The sequence below is a fragment of the Panicum virgatum genome, chromosome 5N (assembly GCF_016808335.1).
Source record: "Panicum virgatum strain AP13 chromosome 5N, P.virgatum_v5, whole genome shotgun sequence".
Lineage (NCBI taxonomy): Eukaryota > Viridiplantae > Streptophyta > Magnoliopsida > Poales > Poaceae > Panicum > Panicum virgatum.
The window spans coordinates 58,334,892-58,357,624 of record NC_053149.1 but is presented as its reverse complement, the minus strand read 5'-3'; the positions used below and the strand labels follow the sequence as shown (position 1 = coordinate 58,357,624).

General features: G+C 47.2%; 1 protein-coding gene across 1 annotated transcript; it reads right to left on the bottom strand.

Annotated features, from left to right (window-relative positions):
* Positions 1–15,963: 15,963 nt before the first annotated feature.
* LOC120672715 lies at positions 15,964–19,898 on the bottom strand. The gene is made up of 3 exons (XM_039953267.1): positions 19,188–19,898; positions 18,135–18,322; positions 15,964–16,757 (listed from the first exon to the last, which is right to left on the bottom strand). The coding sequence occupies exons 1-3, from the start codon at positions 19,759–19,761 to the stop codon at positions 16,311–16,313; spliced, it is 1,209 nt and encodes a 402-aa protein (XP_039809201.1). The 5' UTR covers positions 19,762–19,898; the 3' UTR covers positions 15,964–16,310.
* Between the last annotated feature and the right edge of the window lie 2,835 nt (positions 19,899–22,733).

The window sequence follows — 22,733 nt, the reverse complement described above, 5'->3', positions numbered from 1 at the left end:
TGGTCATCCCAAGAAGCTTGGTAGCCATTGTTGAGCTCTCTCCAACCTCTCTTTGTGAGATTGTGTGATTAGAGTATAACTTTGAGTTGGGTTGAGAGAGTGAATGCTAGAGAGCACTAAAGAGCATAGCAAACCTTGAGCACTTGAGCTTAGCCGAGATTTATGTGATTCACATTTGTTACTCTTGGAGGTGAAGCCTCCTAGACAGCTAGGCGTTGCCGGCTAGCTCCCAAATATTGTGGTGAGCAGCAGCAAGTTTGTTGCAACACTGATCTTGTGCCACGAGGACGCATTGTCATATAGTGGAAGGAGGAGATAGCTTGACCTTGGGGTCGACATAAGCTTCCTCAACGGAGACTAGGATTCACACGTGGGTGCACGGTGTGAATCTGAACTTCGGTAAAACAAATCCTTGTATTCATTGCATTTACATTTATTTTGTGGATTTGAGGAGCTCTCCATTAGACACTTCTATCTTGGAGAGATTGTTGTTTTGTAGGTGCACGATCTGTGTGAACCTGCTCAAGGAACTCCACTGAGTAGACTCTACAATTGGGGTTTGAATTTATATTCATTTACTAGCACTACTTTTATTGTGTTCACTCTGTTCTGAGTGAACTCGGAAGTTCCGGATTGACAAACTCGGAAGTTCTGAGTTCATCCACTGTCGTGACCAAATCCGGAAGTTCCGAATTTGCAAACAAGAAAGTTCTGGGTTTGGAAGATAGTGAATTTAATCCGCTGCGTTTGAGTGAAAATTTGTAGGTGCACCTATTCACCCCCTCTAGGCGACATCAAGGTCCTCTCACCTTGTGGAGAATACTCTAGAAAGTTGCCTTGCATTCTTCCAACATTGCTCAATCTCGTATTTTCCCCATCTCTTCAAAATACTCTTTGCTATTGTTCGCTGTTGTCGTCAGTGATTGTAACATCCCACAATTTTTATGTAATATTTATATGTGCAAAAATGATGTTTTTCAAAAAAATTGTATGGAGTGTAAATAGATAGTTCAAATTAAGAATAATTCTACTCATCCTTCTCTTAGTAGCAACAAAATCAAATTAAATATAAGGATTTAAATGCTAGTGTGAAAAATATTTGAATCTTACTTGGATTTATGGCTCTACATTGTTTAAATTTATTTGGATGATTTTTTGTTTGAATTTGTGAGGCATTTTATTTGAATTCACCCATTCAAATCAAATGAAATGAACTAACTAAAATCGTAAACCTAACAGGACCGAAACCCGCTAACATACCCAACCCAACCGACCTAACCTACCCCCCCCCCAAGCCCCTACTGAGCCCGCTAAACGCCCGCGCCGGCCTAGCATTCGCGCACGCGCACGACCCACCTGGCCCAAGGACGGCCAAGGTCGTCGATCCCCCTCTCCACCCACTCACCGTTTTGCTGTCGTGGGACACTGACAGGTGGGCCGTCAGCTTTCCCTTTCCTCTCGTCAGCGCCCCGCTCCGCCTACGGATCGCCGCAATCCACCTCCGCTATGCGCTAAATCGATGCAACGGTCGCGCCCCGCTCCTCCGTCAACGTCACACCCCACTACCAGCGAGCCGCGATACTGAGCTCGGGTCGGAGATACCCTGAATGCTTACCACCAAGGTTTTAAATAGCCGGCTATAGCTATCGCTATATTCCGCTATAGTCTTTTTGGAGAGCTACCGCTAGGAGAAATAGCCTGCTATAGCCGGCTATAACCCGCTATATCTGGCTATAGCTTCTGCTATCAGCATTTTAGGATCATTGACACTAAATGGCATAGCCCGCTATTTAAAACATTGCTTACCACATAGCATCGCTCGCGCAACCGACCTCCGCCGGGCAATCATCGGCGTCCATGTCGGCTCGAGGTGCCTGCCACAGCTTTGCCTGCCACGCAGTTCCCAATAAGAACCCCCAGCATCGCACACCCGAACCCTAGCCAAACCCTAGGGGAATTCCTCCTTCCGCTGCCACCATGGGAAGAAATAGCGGAGGGGTAGAAGGAAAGAAGAGGCGAGCTGCCGCTGCCGGAGTTCTACGCCGAGCTAGCGCCCGTACGCCGACGTCGACGCAGCTGCGCGACATTGCACTGCACCAACGTCCCCTGCTTTGCCTCTCAACCGCACCACACACCTCGACCTCAGGCCCGCCGGTGAGCCCGCCGAGCCATTCCCTCACCCCTGCCCTGCTGTCGGCGTTGGCTTGTCCGCCGATGAGCCCGCCGTAGATGGCCTTAGGACCTTCCCGTCCCTATTGTTTGCGTCTGCAGGAGCCCGACGCTGCCCCATCGTGTAGTCGCAACCGCCGCTGCTCTTCCACACGCCGTCGTGTTGAGAACGGTCGCGCCGCGGCTCTGGAATCCCAGATACCCGCACTTGCACCACTGCCTCCTCACCATAGCCCTTCGCCGGCAATCACCATGCGAATGCCAGCCAAAGGCAGTGTTTTGGTCTTCTCCGTGCACGCGCACAGACGCCAGTGCACCAAGGTTGGGCCTTTGTCCTTGCCTTGGCGCCAAGCTTCGTCGAGCCCCGTAGATGCTGCTGCCGAACACCGCCGCCAAACATCGCCACCGCCTCCAGGGTTCCGCTTTGCCGAGCCTGTGCGCGCTCCAAGCCCCAAGGACAAGGGACATGCCCCGGGGCCTTGGCGAGCCCCGGTCGGCTTGCCGCCAACATGCCATGGCCGCCGCCGCCGTTGCAACGTCGTGCGCACGGTGCACCACCAGGGCGACCACACGCGCACCCCACATATGCAAGTCGCACGGGATCGGGGCACAACCACACCCGATCCTTGGGACACTAATAGCCCGGACCCACACGTCAGAGAGAGGAGGAAAGGTGCCGACGAGCGGGACTAGAGCGTCAGTGAGAGAGAAGGAGAAGAGAAGAAAACAAAGGAAGCAAAGAAGAAATGGGCCGCAGCCCAGGAAGCGCCCTTGACCGGGCTAGGAGTTCGGGCCAAATTCGCTCGAAATGGGCCGACTCGCCAATTCCAGCCTAAACGCGCAGTTTTTCTTTTCTTTTTCTTTTTTTGCAAAACCCGACACATGGGCTCCATTGGTCAGTGACACACACTGACCGACAGGTGGGCCCATTTGACCAACTATCGTTGACCGGTCAACGCTGACATCAGCATGGAGCCATTCTGACGTCATCAGAGACGACCCCCGGGATGACATCATGCTGATGTCAGCATGCCATGTGGCACGTCCAGAGGCTGCCACATGTCACTGATTTCATAATTTTTTGAAAATCATGATCTACATGCTAGAGTAGGTTTTGAGTGCTATTAGGATCTTATCTTAGAGTTTTGTGTATATTTGCGCTTTGGCCCCTATACTTATACATAATTACAAATAGGACCCACCACCGAGGAGCTGACCGAGGGCCACGAGTACCAGGAGACCCAGGAGCTCTACGAAGAACCACCAGGTTTACGCCCATCTCTGCTCTTATCTCCTATAGACATCGCATGCTAGATCTGTTATCGCTTTACTTAAATATTGAGATGAACCTGCATGACCTATTTATATACCTACTCCTTGATCACCTACTCTAACAATTGATATGGTTGAGAGATCTTGTTGTGCTGAATATATGTTTGAGTGGGATATTATGATATTCTTGGCGTGAGTGAAGTACCACATGAGAGTAGTTGATGGATATGGTTATATCGTGGGAGCGAGCAAGTTAACTCGATCGTTGATCGAGGGCCAAGGGCATGTGTTGGGCATGCCCTGCAAGTAACTATGGCGGGTACAAGTGTTCCCGTTGGGGAACTGATCCTTTGAGATCCGTAGTAGTATAGAGGAGATGTATGAGGGGCAATACATGTAATGGGTGCCATTCGCAAACTGTTGCGGCAGAGACGCACTTGTGACGAAGATGCTCATTTCGGCAAGCAAGGACCGAGTTAGCTGGACCTGGTGAAGGAACTATGGCAGCGTGCACACCACTTATCCTTTACGAGGAAGGATCCGGTCCGAGCTATCTACGCGCGGCACGAAGCCTACAGGAGGATAGAAATCAGTGCAGGGGGAGGGCCTCCCAATATTGGCGTGAAGGGGTATTGGTCCTCATGAACCCCGATGCAGCAGGGAGAGGCTTCACAGTCCCGGGATGGTCTCTCACGGGGATCGTACCCAGACCCGAAAAAGCAGGATGGTGGTCATAGTCGTTAGTTTCGTTACAGTATATCGGTGTCTCGTTATCCGAGAGGGTCATTCCCGATTGGTTACGATTTGAGTGGGTCCAGGTGTACAACCCCTACAGGGTGTAAAACTATACATATAACAGCGTACTCGGTCATGCACAACTCTTGATCTGGCTTCCCTAACTAGAGTAGTGTTACTTGATTTCTACCTCCCCCTAGTGATGTTTCCTGCCGGCGTGCAGTTGAGGTGCGAGGAGAGGGAGTTCTCGTACCGCCTAGGTGGGTTGTGATATCTGGAGGAATGAGTGATCTGGGAGTCCGGGATGCCGGAATGATCCATGTCGAGATGATGGATGATTAATGTATCTATGCCGGATACTTTTGTGCATAGGAAACCCCTTTACCTTTTCTTGGCTATAATTTTATATCAATGTATCCACAAAGCTTGCATATGGATGGTGATGTGAACCTATTCCGTTCTTAGGGATAGCCTGGCAAGATGCAGGATTCGAGGTGGAGTTCGACACCAACGATGATGATTGGTATGATTGAGGCTCGGGCTACGCTCAAGTCTGCCTGTGGAGAAGGAATCCCGAAGATGGAGGCCCTGAAGACCTAGTTTCCGCTGTCACTTTCTGTTTGCTATGAATTTAACCCAACGGGCTTGTAATGGGAGAGCCGTACTAAATCTCCAGGATTTATATGGGGATGGCCTGTGCCACCGCCTTAATCAGAATTTCTTTTCCGGCTCTAGACGGAAGTTTCTCCTTCCAGCCTTGAATCCTTTTCCATACTCTATCTTTTAGATATGCAAAGATCGACGCCTGCAACTTACCGACAAAAAGTGGCAGGTGTCTTTCATTCATAGTATCTTTCTGAATCTGTAGAGCATCACTAGTGTTTGGACTGAACATAACATCTAACTTCTCTCTATTGATCATCAACCCTAAGCACTCATAGGCATCTAATATACTTTGTAACTGTTGTGCGCACTCCCATTTGCGCGAAACAAGATTAAGAAATCATTGGCAAACAATAAGTGGGACCCTGCATCGTGGCAGACCCTTACACCCTGCAATCGCCCTCCTCCACCTTCTATATGTACTTATGTAGCAAGCTTGAGAATTCAAAAATTCACCATTCACCTTTATTTGGTAAGAAACTAAAGAAACACATTTCATGATTAGCTCAACCCATCCGGACTGAAAGCCCAACTGCACCATCATGTCATATAAGAAATTAAGAACCTCTACTCAATCCGATCATATGCATTGCTCATGTCGAGCTTCACCGCTGCATACCCTGTTTTCCCTTTTCTCTTTTCCCTTTTCTCTTGCTCCTCATATAATGTGTCATCTCATATGCTATCAAAAATTGACCGAAATCAACCTCCCAGGCACAATGGCTGACTGTGCTGGTGATATAATCTCTAGCAGGATGTGTTTGAGTCTATTCGCTAGCAATTTTGATACAATTTCGTGTAACACATTGCAGAGGCTGATCTGCCGCAGGTCCTTTTTATCTTCTCCCGTTGTGGCACTTTCGGAATTAACACAATTGTTGTTGCATTCCACCCTTCTCGAAATTGTCCTCCTCTCAACACCTCCAGCATCTCCTTTGTAATTTGCTAACCCGCAACCTCCGGTCCAACCGTACCGGTGCTTTCATATCGCCAAGGGATGCTCTTCTGTTTGTTTGTTTTTTTTTTGAGAGAGAGAGGATGCTCTTCTGTTTGCATTTCTGACTGAGGCTTTTTTCTTTTTTATATTTTTAAAAAATAAAAATTTCAAAAATATATGTCCGTTTTGAAATATTTCAAAAATACCCCCCGGTCGCCCCCCCATAGGGCGACAGGCCTTAAGTGTAATTTTTTTCTTCAAATTCGCAACGATGTCCCTGGAAAAAAAAGGGGGGCCTGTCGCCCCCCCAACGGGCGACAGGGGCCTGTCGCCCACCCCTGGGGCGACAGGGGCCTGTCGCCCGTTGGGGGGGCGACAGGGTCCCCTCCTCTATACACCCTGGCCGCCATATGCCGCCATATGCCGCCATTCTTTTTGTCATTTGAGCCAAAAAATTCGGGAAAAAATAGAGGGGTGAGGAGAAGAAAAATGGCGAAGCTCTGCCGAATTGCGTACTTGTGATCTACCGGTAACTTCCGTATGAATCCATTGATATTGTATAACAATTAAATTTAATTAGCGGATTAGCTGAATTAGATTTGGTGCTTTAGAACACTCGTTTAGTATTACAATTTCAGTAGTATCACGCGAAAAAATCGCAAGAACTTCACTTATTTCACGAGCATTATGGAACCCACAAACATAATAAGTTCACATCAATAGTATGTATAGAAACAAATGACAAGTAAACTAGCACAATCATAAACATCGGATACAAATAAACGGTCCACAGCTATCTCATTACAAATAAACATCAGAGATACAAACATCAGATATATCTAACCACCCCTAGGGCGTCGGACCCTCTTAGCCCTCTGCTGGGCACGGACATGGCCCTCGGAGTAGGTGAGAACATCTGGAGACCTCACCTGTCGCTCAGGACGCGCAAGGGGCTGCGGTGTCTGCTGCTGAGATATCCCAAGTGGTGCTCCTCCTAGCTGTGAATACCCCAAGACATCGGGGTCACCTTGCGCGGCAGGCTCTTTTGGACTCAAGCTGTCGAAGTCGTCTAAGGTGAATGTCTCGTTATCTAGTCGAAAGGAGGAAGAAGAAGGTCCGGCGCCCGCATGGGGGTAGAATCCTACGCAAAAAATATGGATGTTAGCGTACGCTCGTATATTTTGTCATGACATGTAGAAACCGAAATACGAAACATAAACTAACCTGTGTAGACCGGTATCTGTGGCCCCGGTACCATCCCTGTATACGGTCCGCCAACTGGTGCTGTCCCTCTAAACATTCCAGTAGCTGGATCGTATCCTGTATGTGATATTAGTAAATATGTAGGAACACTTGATCTAATTTTAAAGAGATATGTACGTTACCTGCACTTGGGAAGAACTGCGACGTCGGCCCTTGCACGGTCGACGGACACGGGAACGACGACGAGGCCTGGGACGACCCGTGGCTGTCTTCGTACTGCACACGGCTTCCGAAGTTGTGCACTACCTGACGCAACTGATCACGCTACCTCGACCATGCCTCTGTCTGCTCAAACTTGGTCATTGGGGATCCAGCACGTACCCTCGTCAAGTAAGTCGAGCAGTCCGTCTCCATCATGTTGCAAAGGCGAAGCTGCATCCATTCAGTAAAGGTACAGTTACAAACACATGAATTATCTTATGAATATGATTATATATATATATATGCAAATATGATCAAGAGACTCACCGCGCCAGTTAGTGCCTCCACGTGGTGTCGGGCATAGCCATCCTGAGTCCTCGCCTGGTGTGGCTGCGGGTGAGTGTCAACAAAAACCATATGAGCCCGAGTCCGGGGTAAGTACCAGGTGAGGTAAGTCCTAAAGGAGTTGTCTGTGTGTGGTCCTGTTGGATGGACCAAGTGCTCGTTTGCCTGTTCCCATTGGTCCACCCACGGCTGCATCTTGGTGAGCCAATCATCAGAGCACGGCAAGCCACTCCTTGACAACCTACAAAGTGGACCTCGAAGAATCGTTAGATTCGACACGAATGTATGAGCCTAGTTCATTCATAATTACCTGTGGTCCTGGCGACTGACACGCTCCAACGCGGTGGGCACCGGAAACTCCTGGCGCTGCCCAAACTGTCTCCTGACTCTCCAGGGGCAATATGCCTCAACCGCGATGTCATAAACCAGGACGGCGGAAGTAAGCCACAGGCTCACATTCGCGGAGCAGTGCGAAGACAGGCCTGCTGGTGCACGGGCAGCCACAGCCTCTGGGCTGTAAGGCTCCCAGACAACGTCCTCGGACATCAGCATGTCGAGCTCCGAAACAAACTCAGGATATGCGCGTCTAACCTGCGCATGCGCCCAGGACCTCTGCATTCGGAATAAGTAACATTAAAAGTGCGCTAATGCATCATGTAACAATGAATAACAAAATTAGATGTATAAGAGCGTACCTGACGCCAGATCCAGATAGTTCCCATAGTGGGCCTCTCGTCCTCCTCTTCGCCGTACATGCCCCCGTGGTAAGGCTCGTGGCTGACCCTGGGCCGACCAACGGCTAGCCTCTCGTACGACCAAAGCTGTAGCAGTAGTGGGCACCCTGCCAGGATAGCGTTCCCATGTGTCTTCATGCAGCCGTCGCAGAGTCCACGGTAAGTGGCTGCAAGTACCGCCTCACCCCAGCTGTAGGGCGGTACGTCCTCGTCCCCATCCGCAATCTCCCGTGCATACGGAAGGAGAATCCTATCGACCGAGTTGCCATGAGTGTTGTTGAATATGATGTAACCAAACAACCAAAGTAGGTCTGACGGCATGTCTGACGGTGGCCTTTGCCTTTCTTAGTGGCTGGATCAGGAATAAACATCTTATTCTCATTATCCTGAGTGAAAGGCCCAACAATTCCAATCCCATATACCTCATGTCCCCAGGTGGATACAGCTGCTTCCTTGCAGAAGTAAGGTGAAATAAATACTCCTGGCTGCAACCCAGACTCTGCACATGCCGCAATGAGATGGGAGCATGGCAAATGCAATAACTTAGGCTTCATGCAGGAGCAGAAGACTTTGTCATCTACTGTAATCAAACTCTCCTGTACCACCCTATCTCTACGGATACCACGACCACTTCTATCCTTGCATAGAACCTCAAATCTATGCTCCATTGTACCTGTCGATATGACGCGGTGCAGTTTGGCCTTTTCAATCTTCTCTTGCATATATTGTGTCACTCTTTTGCAAAACTGAATTTGGGGGTTCCTGATGTTTATGCTTGCAGCCGTGTAACGCTCTCTGAAATACTTCATGCACCCATACATGATGAACTCAATAATTCCCATAAGAGAAAAGGCACGACAAGAACGCATAACCATATTGAAACACTCTGCATGGTTTGTTGTCTGAATACCATACCGTATTCCGTTGGTATCATAGAGGAAAGACCATTTCTCCTTAGGTGCACCTAGAATCCAGTGTGAAAATGGCTTCTCAATTGAATCCCTAGCCTCTGCAGCCTGACTCGTGCCTGCTCCTGATGCCCTTACCTTCACTAGCTCTGCAGTCAACTGATCAAGCATCTGCCATAATGCATTGAATTTTCTCTGTTGATTTTGGGTGCACAACCTCTTAAACAGGTTCTTAAGATCCTTGTTCTTGAAGTGGTCATAGAAGTTTGCACCCATATGCCTAATGCACCACCTGTTTTGGACATCCGGCCACAATGGAGGCGTTGTCGCAGTTCCACGTTGCAATTTCAGTATTGATTGCAGCAGACCTGCATGCCTATCACTAATAAGGCACACATCTGGACGTGCAGCAACAACATGAACCTTGACTCGTTCAAGGAACCAATACCAACTGTCTATGTTCTCATTCTCAACAAATGCAAATGCGAGCGGAACTATTTGGTTGTTACAATCTACACCGATTGCGGTGAGTATCTGACCTTTATACCTTCCAGTCAGAAATGTGCCATCAATGCAGATCACCGAAAGACAAAACTGAAATGCTCTAACACAAGCACCTATGCAAAAGAAGGCTCGTTGCATAATTCTTTGCCCCCTAGTCACGGCTGGTACGAGGTATGTGTCATAAAAGCTTCCAGGATTTCTAGCAGCAACCTGGGATAACATACGAGGTAGGTTATCATATGATGTTCGTATGTGCCGAACCGCATCTCCAACACCCTTTGTTTAGCCCGCCATGCCTTCAAATAAACACCTTGTTTATGTGTCGAACAATCATTTTCGGCTCATAATTTAGGTTGTCCATAATAAACCCATACATTTGCTTTGCAACAAAGTCGCATGATATATTGCGATGCGAGGGAAGAACTTCTGACAGCAAACAAGTGTGCTCTGTCACAATGGAACATTTCCAGTTCGACTTCCATTTTCCTTTGAATGCATGTACTCGCCATGGACATCCATCATTCACACACTTCACCTCATATTCTTTGCTGCCAGACTTTACGACTCTGAATTCTCGTTTCAATGATATTGCACATAGTCTCACAGCATCTTTTACGGCTTCAATATTTGGATATGTTGCACCTTGCACTACCTCATTTCCTCTGTACTCTCACTCCTGATTTCGTACGTCTTCTGCGACATGACTGTCAAAACCATGCTCCTTCCACTCTTTTGGCAATGAGTACTGCTCGTCGTCATCAGATGAGCCCTCATATTCTTCCATCTCTATTGCGGTTTGGTCTTCTGCCTCCATCTCGTCCACAATGCTATGTATCCTCTCTCCCTCATCAGCAAGGCCCTGTGGTCCCATGTTTTGGTTCTCTGTCTCTTCTTGCTCAACATAATTGGTCTCTCTTCGAATACTCGAAGTTGCTTGATCTGCACCATGTTGGATTTCATTTTCTGTCTTCTCCCGGATTTGAACAAGAATGGCCAGATGCCACCCACGCTCTAGAGCTGCTTGCATGTACTTCTGCCAGTCATCAGTGCTGTGTATCATCATTAATTCCCATGAATCACTTTCTACCTCCCAATTAACAAGAGACTGGACGGTGATCACATGTGTCAACGGATCAACACGGAACCCACGCTGCAGCCACTTACATATAGAACCAAAACTCATTTCCAGAGGTTTATCTATGGCGCTTGATGTGCACTTAAAGGCAGAAAGATCTATTCCATTTGGTCCATACAAAACATTGTAGTCACCATAAAATACTTGAAACTGCATCTTGCTCGACATATCTGTATATCACAGAATACTTATCGAGTTATACTCTTTACTTCACTACCTTATTCAATAATCCGTAAAAACTAAGTATGGAATTCAACTACAACGTATAAGTATTCATAACTACGTGATGACACTCAAATTCTATACTGCATATGCCAAATTCTATTCTAAATCGTAATTAATTTATAAACGCGTCTCTAATAGTACTGCAATTGTAATAATAAATGTGTAGTACTAATTTTCTAAACTAATTTACTACTACGTAACTAAAAACTAAAGTATCATTAAACTCCTACTTAAATGGTTCTACTATAGCACTAATTAAATTAAATTACTCACCCCTACTTAAATGCGTAGTACTTAAATAAAAAATTATATAAACTAAATGTAATAACCTGCATATCACAAGTGCTGAATCCGGCAGGGCTTCGCCGCTTCCCTTCTCCTCACCTCTCTCTTTTTTTCTGGATTTTTGGTGGAATTTTTGGGCTCAAATGAGGAGGGAAGAGGGGTTGGACCTTATATAGAGGGAGGTGCCCCGGTCGCCCGCGGGGGGGGGGGGGGGGGCGACAGGCCCCCCTGCCGCGCCCGTGGGCCGGGTCCAGCGGTTGCCCGAGGGGGGGCGACAGACCCCCTTTTTTTCCAGGGACATCGTTGCAAATTTGAAAAAAAAAATTACACTTAAGGTCTGTCGCCCTATGGGGGGCGACCGGGGGTATTTTTGAAATATTTCAAAACGGACATATATTTTTGAAATTTTTATTTTTTAAAAATATAAAAAAGAAAAAAGCGCAAATAATAGCTACGACCAACCAAACAGCCTATACGGCCCAGCTCAAATGAGAGAAAGCTATCCCGGCCCACCTAGCCCATAGTTCGGGCGGACTCCCAGCCGGTCAGCCCCCACACGACGCCTCGCCGCCGGCTTCGCGACCTCAACTCCGAGCGCCGCCTCCCCCTCCAATCGAGTACTCGTCTGGCGCGCTGCGCCCAGGCGGTCGACCGGCGTGATGCGTCTGGCCCTCTCGATTCCACATACAGCCCGCCCGCACGCTGCCGCGATGGCTGCGGCTTCCGTTCCACCAGCATCTTCCTCCGGCGGCTGGGACTTCACCTGGTGAGTCCTCCCTCCCTGCCCTCTCCCGGCCTCCCTTCCTTTTGGCCTTGGCCAGCGGGGTGTCGACGCAGTCAGATCGCGTACCATCGTAGTTCACCCTTGTCTGTTCGCATACTTAGGCAGCTTCCTTTCAGGCAATTCCTTTGTGCAGTGCGATGCTGTTATTCAGTGGCGGAGGCAAGGGGGGCCAGCAGGGGCCATGCCTTGCAAAAAAAAAAATTAGTACTCTTAATTCTATTCAATCCACTAATCTAATGTTATGGGCCAAAGAAAAACTCACTTAGGCCTTGTCCTTTTAACAATCTAATCACCCTTCCTCTCCCAATTCTCCATCGACAAGCACCAGGGCCCAGCGACGTCTCGCCTCCCCTTCACGTTCCCGATCCCTGCTGCATCTCGCGACTCGCGACGCCTCCCCTTCCCAGCTATCTCTGCTGCATCTCGCGATCGCTCTCGCCTCCGCCCTGGCAGCCTCCCCAATTCCCTAATGTCCGCCTACGGCCTGCAGACCTGAGTGCGGAGCGGAGTGCTCGCGATTGTCGTTGCTGCCGGCCGGCGGCCGTCGCCTGTTGGCCAGGGCGCCAATTTGCCGCGCCAGGCAATCGGTCTCGCCATAAACCCTGTCGTCTATTTTCCTAGGTGAGAAATTATTTCGTATTTTTTTATCTTATTTAACTTCTATTTTCCTACTAAAGTAGTATGATACTATGATCCTATAAATCCTAATATCTTGAATCTGATTGAGCTATCGATTTGTAAAGGGCATTAGGGCAATCATGAATAAACGTAAACTAAAGACAAATCTGTTAACCACTTGATTGCTGTGCCATGTGCTGCCCTGCAGAGTGATTCGATTTCCAGATGCTTGTCTTGTGTTCGACGGGTGTCATTAAAAAAAAGTAACGTCATGCTTAGGCTTAGGCAGAAAATGACTCTCTGGGTGCTATGGGTAACAATAGCGTCAAAAATTGAGGCTGCAGAAAATGACTCTCTGGGTTCTATGTTTATGATCTCTGGGATTGCTCATATGGTTGAGGGTGTGGATGAACATCTAGACCACCCAAGTTCAAATACTCTTCAATGCAAACTTGAGTTCATATTTCTGCTAAGTAACGACATATGCAGTTCCGTTCAGAAAAAAAAAACGACGTATGCAGTTCCTCCTACATGTATTATAGGCATTTATTTTCTTGAATGATAGTTGGGAGGGGAACTTGTTTTTTCGTAGATTTAGTTTGGCAAGCCTAGCCTTACTGTGATGTCGAGCGACTAGAGGTAACTTAAATACTTAATATCAGTATCAGTCGCTTACTTGTTTCCAGATTGGCTCTTCAACACCGTGCTCCGGTGGTAATATAAATGATATTATTGATCTGTCAGAAAATTGCAATGACTTTATTCAAAAGTTACCCCTACTGTGCATTTTGCTTCTTCTGTAAGTGATTTCTGGGTTGAGTGCACAGTGCAGCACTGATATATTGTTAGTAACTTTGAAGTTGATTATGAGTCTGAGGAACATGCGTCCATAGTCTACAAAACGTTAGCAGTTGACAAGGAGGTATTCTACTAGTACTTTTTTTTACAAAAGATTACCTTCGTTCATGAACTTGTCCAATTATAGTTGCCAATGACTTTGTGGCTCTTTATTTCAGTTGCAGCCTGACAAGGTCAAGAGGGAGATGACTCTATCAGGCAGCAAAGCTTGCTGTGTTAGTATACCCGTTCTGGCTTCTCTAACTGCTGTGTATGCATTGTTGTACCAAGACTAAGTCTGAAGGTAGAAGCAGACGAACAGGAGATCTTTGCCCCCGCATCGCTCCCCGCGTGAGCGACTCGGGCGGCGGCCAAACCCTAGGCGCCGCCGCCGTCACCCCCACGCCCGAGCGAGCTGCAGGAAGCCCTCGCGGATTGCTAGGAAGGCGGTGGCAAGGCCGAATCGATGGTCCTTGTCCGCTCACACCCGGATCTGCGCGGGAGATGGGGTGTGGCGGTCATGGCGGCGCCGCTGCTAGGCGCGGCGGAGCTTGCGCGCGGTAGGGTCGCTCGGTGAGCGGCGAGAGCTCCGGCGGCTGGGTCCACGGCGCGGCTCGGCTCGACGGCGGGCGGGCGTTGCTGGCAGGCGGTGTGGCCGGATCCGGGGCCCTGGTGGCCGGATCCGGTGGCGGCAGGTCTGGATCCACCGCCTCTCGCGACTGAGGTGCCGCGGCAGTGGCGTTGCGGCGCGGCGGTGGCGAGGTGGAGCGGGAGCGGCGGTCCGGCGCACGCTGCTGGGCGGAGGTCGTGAGGCCTTGTGCTGTGATGCGGCCTCTGCAGGGGGCTCTGCGGAAGGACCAGCGGCGGCGTGGTGCTGCGGCCGGGGGTGGCCGGTGCGTGGCCTCACCAGCGGCACCATGGAGGCGCTGCTGGTGGTGACCTGCGCGTGGGCGTGCTAGCGGCGCCATGGTGGCGCGGCTGGCGGTGTCGGGCCACTTGCTGCGTTCACTTGCGCTGGCCACGGCCGGGGTCGGCCTCGTGGCGGGAGCTTGCCGTTGTCGGCGTCGCAGGAGGACCGCACGGCCGGGAGCAGGCGACTCCGACGGCCAGGTTGACGTCACGGCTGAGCGCGGCGATGGACGCGGAGGTGGAGCTGCAAACGCTGGCGGGTGCCTGTGCCGGCGGCTGTGGTCGGCAATGGCCCCTTGTGCTGCCTGGCCGGAGGGGGTGGCCGACGCAGCTGTGCGGCTGCCGTGTGCAGTCGGCGCGTCAATGCCCTCTGGAGAAGCGGTCGGGCGGTACCATGGCTACAACTCATGATGTTGTGCCTTGCTGCTCGTGCGAATCACCAAGGATTCAAACAGCGGGGTGCGGCCTGAGCACGTCTTTGATCACTTGGCCGGTAATGTGACTACCGATGTGCAGCGAAAGCGTCGCTCCCGGTGCGCGGGGAGGTGCCCACCTCCGCGCATCAAGTTACTACATGCTTGCCGTTTTCTGTGATGCCTGCTGGCGTGAGTTGTAGTTCTTTTATCAGTGGTTATGCCACGGTTGAGTCCTTGAGCTAGGACATGTTGTGTTATGCCACATTTCGCCTTATGCTAGACAAATGGTATAAAACTTTGATTATCATGCGGGCCGTTAGGGGCCACAATGAAATTAATCAGGGGGGGGATTCTCTCCCCTTCCGTTGACCCTAAAAAAATGGTCTGAAGGTAGTCTGATTTGTGAATTCAGGCACTTCGCAGCAGTAGAGGCCCGGTTTCTGCGAGCATCGTTCAGCGCATTTGTTGATCTTATGGGACTTGTGACGAAGCTTGTTGAAGAATATGGTGTGGCCAAGGAAGGGCATTCTTGATGAGCAATTTCATGCACGGCAGTACAGCACTGTGGAGTCCGTTTTAGCCCATATGTGAGCACGTTGGACAGTCTGTATCGGTGGAAATGCTTTTGATTTTTCAAGATAGTGTATCAGTGTTTTTAGTTTTTCAAGATAGTGTATCAGTGTATTTGATCTTGATTAGTCCAAACATACTTAGAACAATGACTTTTTTTTTGCATATTTAACTTGAAATAACCTTGGCGGATATGATGTGCATATGCGTGCGCTTACTGTCGGGCCACTTCATCTAAGATTCAGACTTGAAATAACCTTGGCGGATATGATGTGCATAGGGATGGTAACAGATCATAGTTCTAATGATCTCTTCGCAATCCACATCCAACTTGATCAAATCTGACCTTTTTAGCAGCCCTTCGAGCCCTTTACCAGCCCTTTGATGTGCACACGTGGCGAAGGTATGCGCAACCGGAGACATCCTCTGCCGATCTCTTTTTTAGAAAATGGATAAATCTCGGCACACATCCTTCTTTAGAAACAGTAGAACTGCAAGACCCTAACTGACGTGTAGAGTTAGAGCTGTTTCTCACGAAAAGAAAAAAAGGGAACTCTGTATACATATCAACATGTAACGTAACACTCGATAGTTGACAGAAACCAACAGCAGTTTGCTGGGGCAATGATACAACCGGAAAGCAGAACAGCGTGTGGAACTCTATGTACAGCGAAAGACCGACTTCGTAGATGGATCAACATAGAACAAGGATGCCTCGGAGGCTCAGGGGCATTGTTAACCTGATCCTGAATTGCTGCTACTGCAATCCAGTGCTACGAGCTTAATTTTTTCAGTAGCTGCCAGTGTTCTTCATGAAGCCACCATATAGCTCCACTAGGTGATTGCATTAGAGCAGTCCCTTAGTCATCCTCTAGATCACTGAAGGATACATCTTCCTCCTCCCCAGCTGAAGCGGTTTTGCCTGTTTTGCTGGACACATGGTCCATATCCTGTAGCCAATCATCTACTTCTTTTTCATCATCATCCTCTGCAGGGTATTGGTTAGACTTCTCCGTGGGTAAACTCTTGACCTCAGTTTTCACCACCAGCTCTTCTTGAATTACAGACTTGTCAATTACTTCAGCGTCAGTGGTCGAAATTGGATGCTTGTCAGCCTCAGCTTTTGGCACAGAAGCAGAAGTTGGTTCTTCAAATGATGGTGCTTCAGGCATTCCACTCTCATTTTGGATGCTTGAGGGTGACATCACACTACCTTCAGGTTGTGTGGAGGGCGAATTCCTGTTTTCTGGTGATAGTTTGTTCTTTGTTGGTGAACTTTGCAATAATTCTTCTCTTGCTTCCAGAATCTGCACAAAATAGAATAATTTTAGGAGGCAGATCCAACAAGGCGATGTATGCACACTTCTAGTTTCTACTTAATTAAAATGCAACAAGAGATTGCATTTCCAAAGTTTACATTTATCATCAGATATATTAAGTTATCTGTATAGTTTCTATGGATGGTATATATATGCTGAGTTGTTGACTGTATGAGAGAACACCAACAGCAGTATGATGTGAATATGTGATCTGCAGAAAAACAGGTTGTAGTACAGGCCACAACATTATGTTAACAATGCAATTCTTCGTGGTTTCATGAATCATAAGCAATTTGATTACATTTGGAAGGCTTTGATTTTCAGAAATCAAAATTATCTCACCACAAGAATATCTAAAAGAATGGAAATATTGAACATACATGTCTAAATCCCACTCTGTTACCAGATGGAACTTGGGAATGGACATATAAAACGTTCTCGATCAACAAAGGTTAAATATGTAGGGGAGTTTTGCATCAAGAGCAATCATCAAGCTTTGTGTGCCTACATCATCCAATACTCATCAAAGGCTTTATGTGCTTGCATCATCACATCATCACACTACGATGTCACTATTGGGCAGTGTTATAAAGGCGACAAGGTGATCCAAGGCGAGCTGGGTACGCCTGGACGCCTAGGGGACAAGGCATGGCTATAACCCACGGCGAGCAGGGTCCGCCTGGATGCCTAGGCGTCACCTTTAAAACACTGCTGTTGGGCTTAGTTCTGTCTACAATCTTTAGTTGTTACTGTACTCATGAATAAATAAGTTATTCAGGACTCAAGCAAGAATGCGCAGATGTAATGATACATACACGCTGGATATATGTGTTCCTTAATAGCTGGTAGTAGCAGTATTAGTACAGTACCCTGCAGCCACATTGCTAATTTTCTACAGATAATGTTAATCTCATCTTGAGTAATAAATAAGATCAGGATGAGATAAAGTGTATAAAAGGTCAGCTAGCCAATTTTGCACAGATAATTTGAGCTCCATTAAACCCAGCCCCAGGTAGGTTTGTACCAATCAATTTCAGCTCAGCTTATTCACAATGAACTGGTTCATAGAAAGGACCACACGCCACTAAATGTTCACCGACAGTGAGTACAAAATGGTTTCCAGATAAATTATCTCACATTTAAAAGACCATTGCTTGATTTTTAGTTCATAATCCATAAGTAATTTGATTTCTGCTAAGATCTATGCAAGTTGCCTTCCCAGTCCAGGTCTATATGCAGATGTTTCTTAAGGATAGTTGTAGTCTGCGTGCACACAATAAATACAAATGATAATCCTTATATACTCAATTAAGAAAGGAAAATTCCACAAATAGAAAGAAAATAGAACAAATGAAAGGAGTATACTTGCGGTGTCGAAAGCATTTCAGCATCTTGCTTGTTGAGTTTTGAATGGAGAAGCACAAAATAGATCTTCCAAAAGCATGCTTCGCTCATATTGGTAGAGCAGAGCTCAGTCCTGAGGTATGACAAGCTTGGCACAAGATGCTCAATAGCCACTGCATGCCCATACTGTGCGTCTGACAGTTCAAAATCTAAACACATAGAAGCATATCATATATAAGTAAAGACCTGAGGAAATCAATCTGGTACAGTAAAGAACATGAGAGTATGTGACATACAGAGTACATCATAAATGATGCCATGATGGAATGACATGGAAAATGTTACCAAGTCATTCAAGTTCAACTCATACATGTTGAACCTATAATCGTCAACTCCAAAAACAGTTCTGACCCAGTATGCATGTTTGAGTAAAAGTACAGTAAACATCAACAGCACTGGCGGAGCTAAGTGTCAAAAGTGGGCCATGCCCCCCCCCCCCTGCCATGCAAAAGCTCCATTAGATAAACAGTAATTTTGACACTTTTTATTAGCTTAGCACCTCAATTACCAAGGCTGGCCACCCTGATTCTCAGGTCTGGCTCCGCCACTGATCATCAGTATGATAAATATATGATGTAGCATCTGCGGTTTTGTTAAACCAACATCTACACAAGTACACAACATCAACATCACAACCGACACAAACACAACTCAGACAATTCATCCACAGAAAAACCTTTGTAAATATGAGCAGATATACTCGATTTCCAACATAAGCGATGATTCTCAGTGGGCAGGGATTCCAACATAAGCTTAGCAATTGCATCATATGGACTACAGTTCAGATGCTAAACTTAGGATGGATAAATTTGGTTACAGTCGTGAAACCATAATGTCAGTATTAAGATTAATTACTCGAACAATCTTATGCTACAAAAAGTCAACCCTCCAATTATTCGCTTATCCACTTATATAGTGACTTAGCAAAAACAAACGGTTTGACGATTGATGAATCGATACAATCAGATGAACTCAAACCGCTCAAGCACTCGGATCTGAAGCGCTGGTTCTTACCATCCGCACGCCGGTCGTCAATGAACAAGGGGAAATCCAGCCACGTCTTCGGATGCTTCGAGATGTGACTCACGAACTCCATCACCTCCTCTGTTACACCAACCGCTTCTCCTTCCACCTGCCCCTCCTCCTCCTCGGACCCGAACGGCAGGAACGACGACGCGATCCTGGAGATCTCCGCCACGGCGCCGGCGTTCGACAGCATCGAGATGCCGGTCCTCACCTTGCCGCCTATCTCGGCCAGGTCGCTCCGGATCCCGTCGATCCGCGGCGACTGAGGCCCCTCTGCCGCCGCCGCCTCCTCCTCCTCCTCCTGCTCATCCCCCTCATCGGTCACGCCCTCAACCGGCGGTGGCGCGAGGAAGGAGGCGACGCCCCAGAACCGGCGGGTGAGGGACTCGGTCAGCTCCGAGATGTCGTCCTTGACGCCGCGGCTCGGCGTGTCCGGCTGCTCGTCGGACTCCCCGGCGGATGCGCGCGGCGGGCTGTTGTCGCCGGAGGCGGACTCGGATTCATCGTCGTCTGAGTGGACGGAGGAGAGGGTGGCCGCGATGGAGCGCGCGAGCCATGACATCGCGGCGAGCTCGTGCGGGCGTGCGGACTGGAGGACGGCGGAGCACTGGAGCGGGGGGCGGCGGTAGGTAGAGTGGCGTGGCGGAGAACGGGGAGCGTGACGGGAGCACCGCAAAGGAGGCGATGAGGCGATGATCAGTGCGTGTTCGGCACGGTTGCATCTCTTGGATCAAAAAGAAAAGAAAAATCGACGGTGGTGATCTGGCGCCACAGCTTTTTGTGTTGATCCTGTGTAACTGTGTTAAGCATCGAAATTTCTGTCCCGGCATCAAAAAAATCTTTACCATATATAGTTTGGAGATCTTGCTTGCATTCTCTATCTTTTGGTATAGTTTTTTTTCGATTATTATATACCATATTAGTGAGTAAGGAAGACCAAATAGCTTCCAAACTAATATTTAAACTAAATAGATTCCAAATATTTTTTATTAAGTACATACGTTTAAAAAAATTTATTTGTAAAGCTAGAGTTGTGACAAATGGGTTTTAAGTGCGTGAAACCTTGATAACATCATATTTAGAAATTTTCAAAGAACTTTTAGGCAGTGGCGGAGGGCTCGGTAGGGCAAGGTAGGGCAGTCGCCATACCTCAGGTTTTGGTGGGAATGCATGCTCAACTTTGGACTGAGTTGTTTTGAGATACATTTAAACCTGTTAAGCATCAACACTAGTGCTATATTGCAGTTTTAAGCTTCGTCAATCCAGTTCTGCCATACCTAACTTTCAATCCGTCCTCCGCCACTGCTTTTAGGAAAACAATCACGACAAGCGAGTCCATGTGTTACGATTGCACGTAAAATTTCAAGTTCAAACTTAATCCCATGGGATATGAAAAATGAAAAATATCCTTCTATGTGCGTTGTTCTTTTTTTGCGCAGTTTTGAAATAACTGCCATTTTTTTTATCTCGGAAGCATGATTGAGTTTGAACTCGAAATTTCGCTCACAATAGTAACGCAACGTCACATGTAGACGGTGAACTTCTCAAGTTTACAACAGCATGTCATTTTTTTTTCATAGATGCCCACTTAAGAATTTTCCAAGTTTCCAGCACTAGACTAGTGTTTTCCAGATACGCACTATGCATCTAAAGGTTCTACATTAGCAGTGCAATGTATTTGGCCTCCTCTTGTATACTATGAAACAGTGAAATCACCTCCCCATCCTGCCGTAGGTTCTCAAGTGGTGTGTCATATGATGAAACCAGATCTGCCCCCCTCTGGTTTTCTCAAGTGGTTTTCCCCTCTGCTTTCTTGCGGCAATCAAAATCAAACGCCGTCACTTTCTGCAGTCGCGCGCCGTCGCGCATGGCCGCGGTCCGCGGATGTGCCGTTTAAAGTCTTCCCCGTTCGCTGACCCTTGAGGCCTTGACGTTCTGGAACGAGAGCGCCCGGGGGGGGGGGGGGGGGGGGGGGGGATCTGACGTGGCATGATTAGTACAGCCTCAGTTGGGCCCCTGATTTTCCATGACTGAGTGGCTGACCCTTGACAACTCTGTTTGCAGTACGTCCCAGCGTTGAAGTATCGGGGGTGTTTAGTTGGTGCAAAAGTTTGGATTTAGATATTGTAGCACATTTCGTTGTGATTTGATAATTAATGTTTAATTATGGATTAATTAGGTTTAAAAGACTCGTCTCATCCTAACAGTTAAACTGTGTAATTAATTATTTTTTCAACTACATTTAGTACTTCATACATGTTCAAAAATTCGATGTGACAGGTATTGTAGGAAAAAATTTGAGAACTAAACACCCTCAGAGCTAGAATTTGAGCAGACTACGGTACGATCTTTTAGCCCGACACGAAATATTTTAGACCCTGCCAGCATGACACGAACACATGGCCGTATCGTGTCTAGAATCTCAGCACAGCCCAAATTTTGAGACGTGCTTGGGCCAGCACGACATAAAAATAGCCGGTCAGTCTCCACGTAGCCTGTTGTTCTACTTTTATGGTAGTTAATATTCCTTTATTAACTAATTAAAGGAAATATCCATTCAAATAATCACGTAATTTTTGTAACATATATAATTTATGTGCTTAACTTTTTTGCATCGACCTGTATAAAATCCTAATACAAGTATTTGGAGGGCCGTGCTTGGGCCAACACGGCACAAAGTCGTGGCGGCGTGCCATAGGCCATACTTGGGCTTAATAAAAGACTTGTCGTGCCAACACAGCATGCACAATGTGCTGAATATGCCTACAAATCTAGACATGATACGGCACGAGGCATGAGAGGATCATGTCGGCCCGGTACGGCAAGGCCCAAATCCCACCTTTAGGGTATGTTTAGTTCCCTCAATTTGGAATTTTGAAAGAGAATTTTTTCACATTTGAAGTATTAAACATAAACTAATCATAAAACTAATTACAAATCTTGTCTATAAAATATAAGACGAATCTAATGAGCCTAAGTAATTCATCATTAGCACGTTTTTACTGTAGCTTTACTGTAGCAATTTAGTATCTAATCACGAGTTAATTAAGTTCATTAGATTCGTCTCACGATTTACAGTCTATTTGTGTGATGCGATTTTTTTCAACTATATTTAATACACCATGCACACAGATTTATAATTTTTTTGGAATTTTGAATTTGGAATTTTGAAGAAGAGCTGCAGCCAACACAGACACAGAGCCATCAACTTCGGCTGACACATGCGTGCATTCCGGCACCTAAGGATGGAAACGGATGGATCGGATTCGTATGGAATCGGATTTGGATAGCACTTTTTACCATATTTTAAATCGAATACGGATACGGATACGGATTCGGATGTTCTAGGATACGAATGCAAAACGGATGCCTCGGATTCGAATTCGGATATTGACTTGATATATGAGCTAACGTTTAGTTAATTTCTTTATTAGTAGTTTTAGATTATAAAATCATTATCCATCTACAAACTAAAGTATAATAATATAATAAAGATATCTAGTTAAAAATAACCTATTTATTGTTAATAAATAA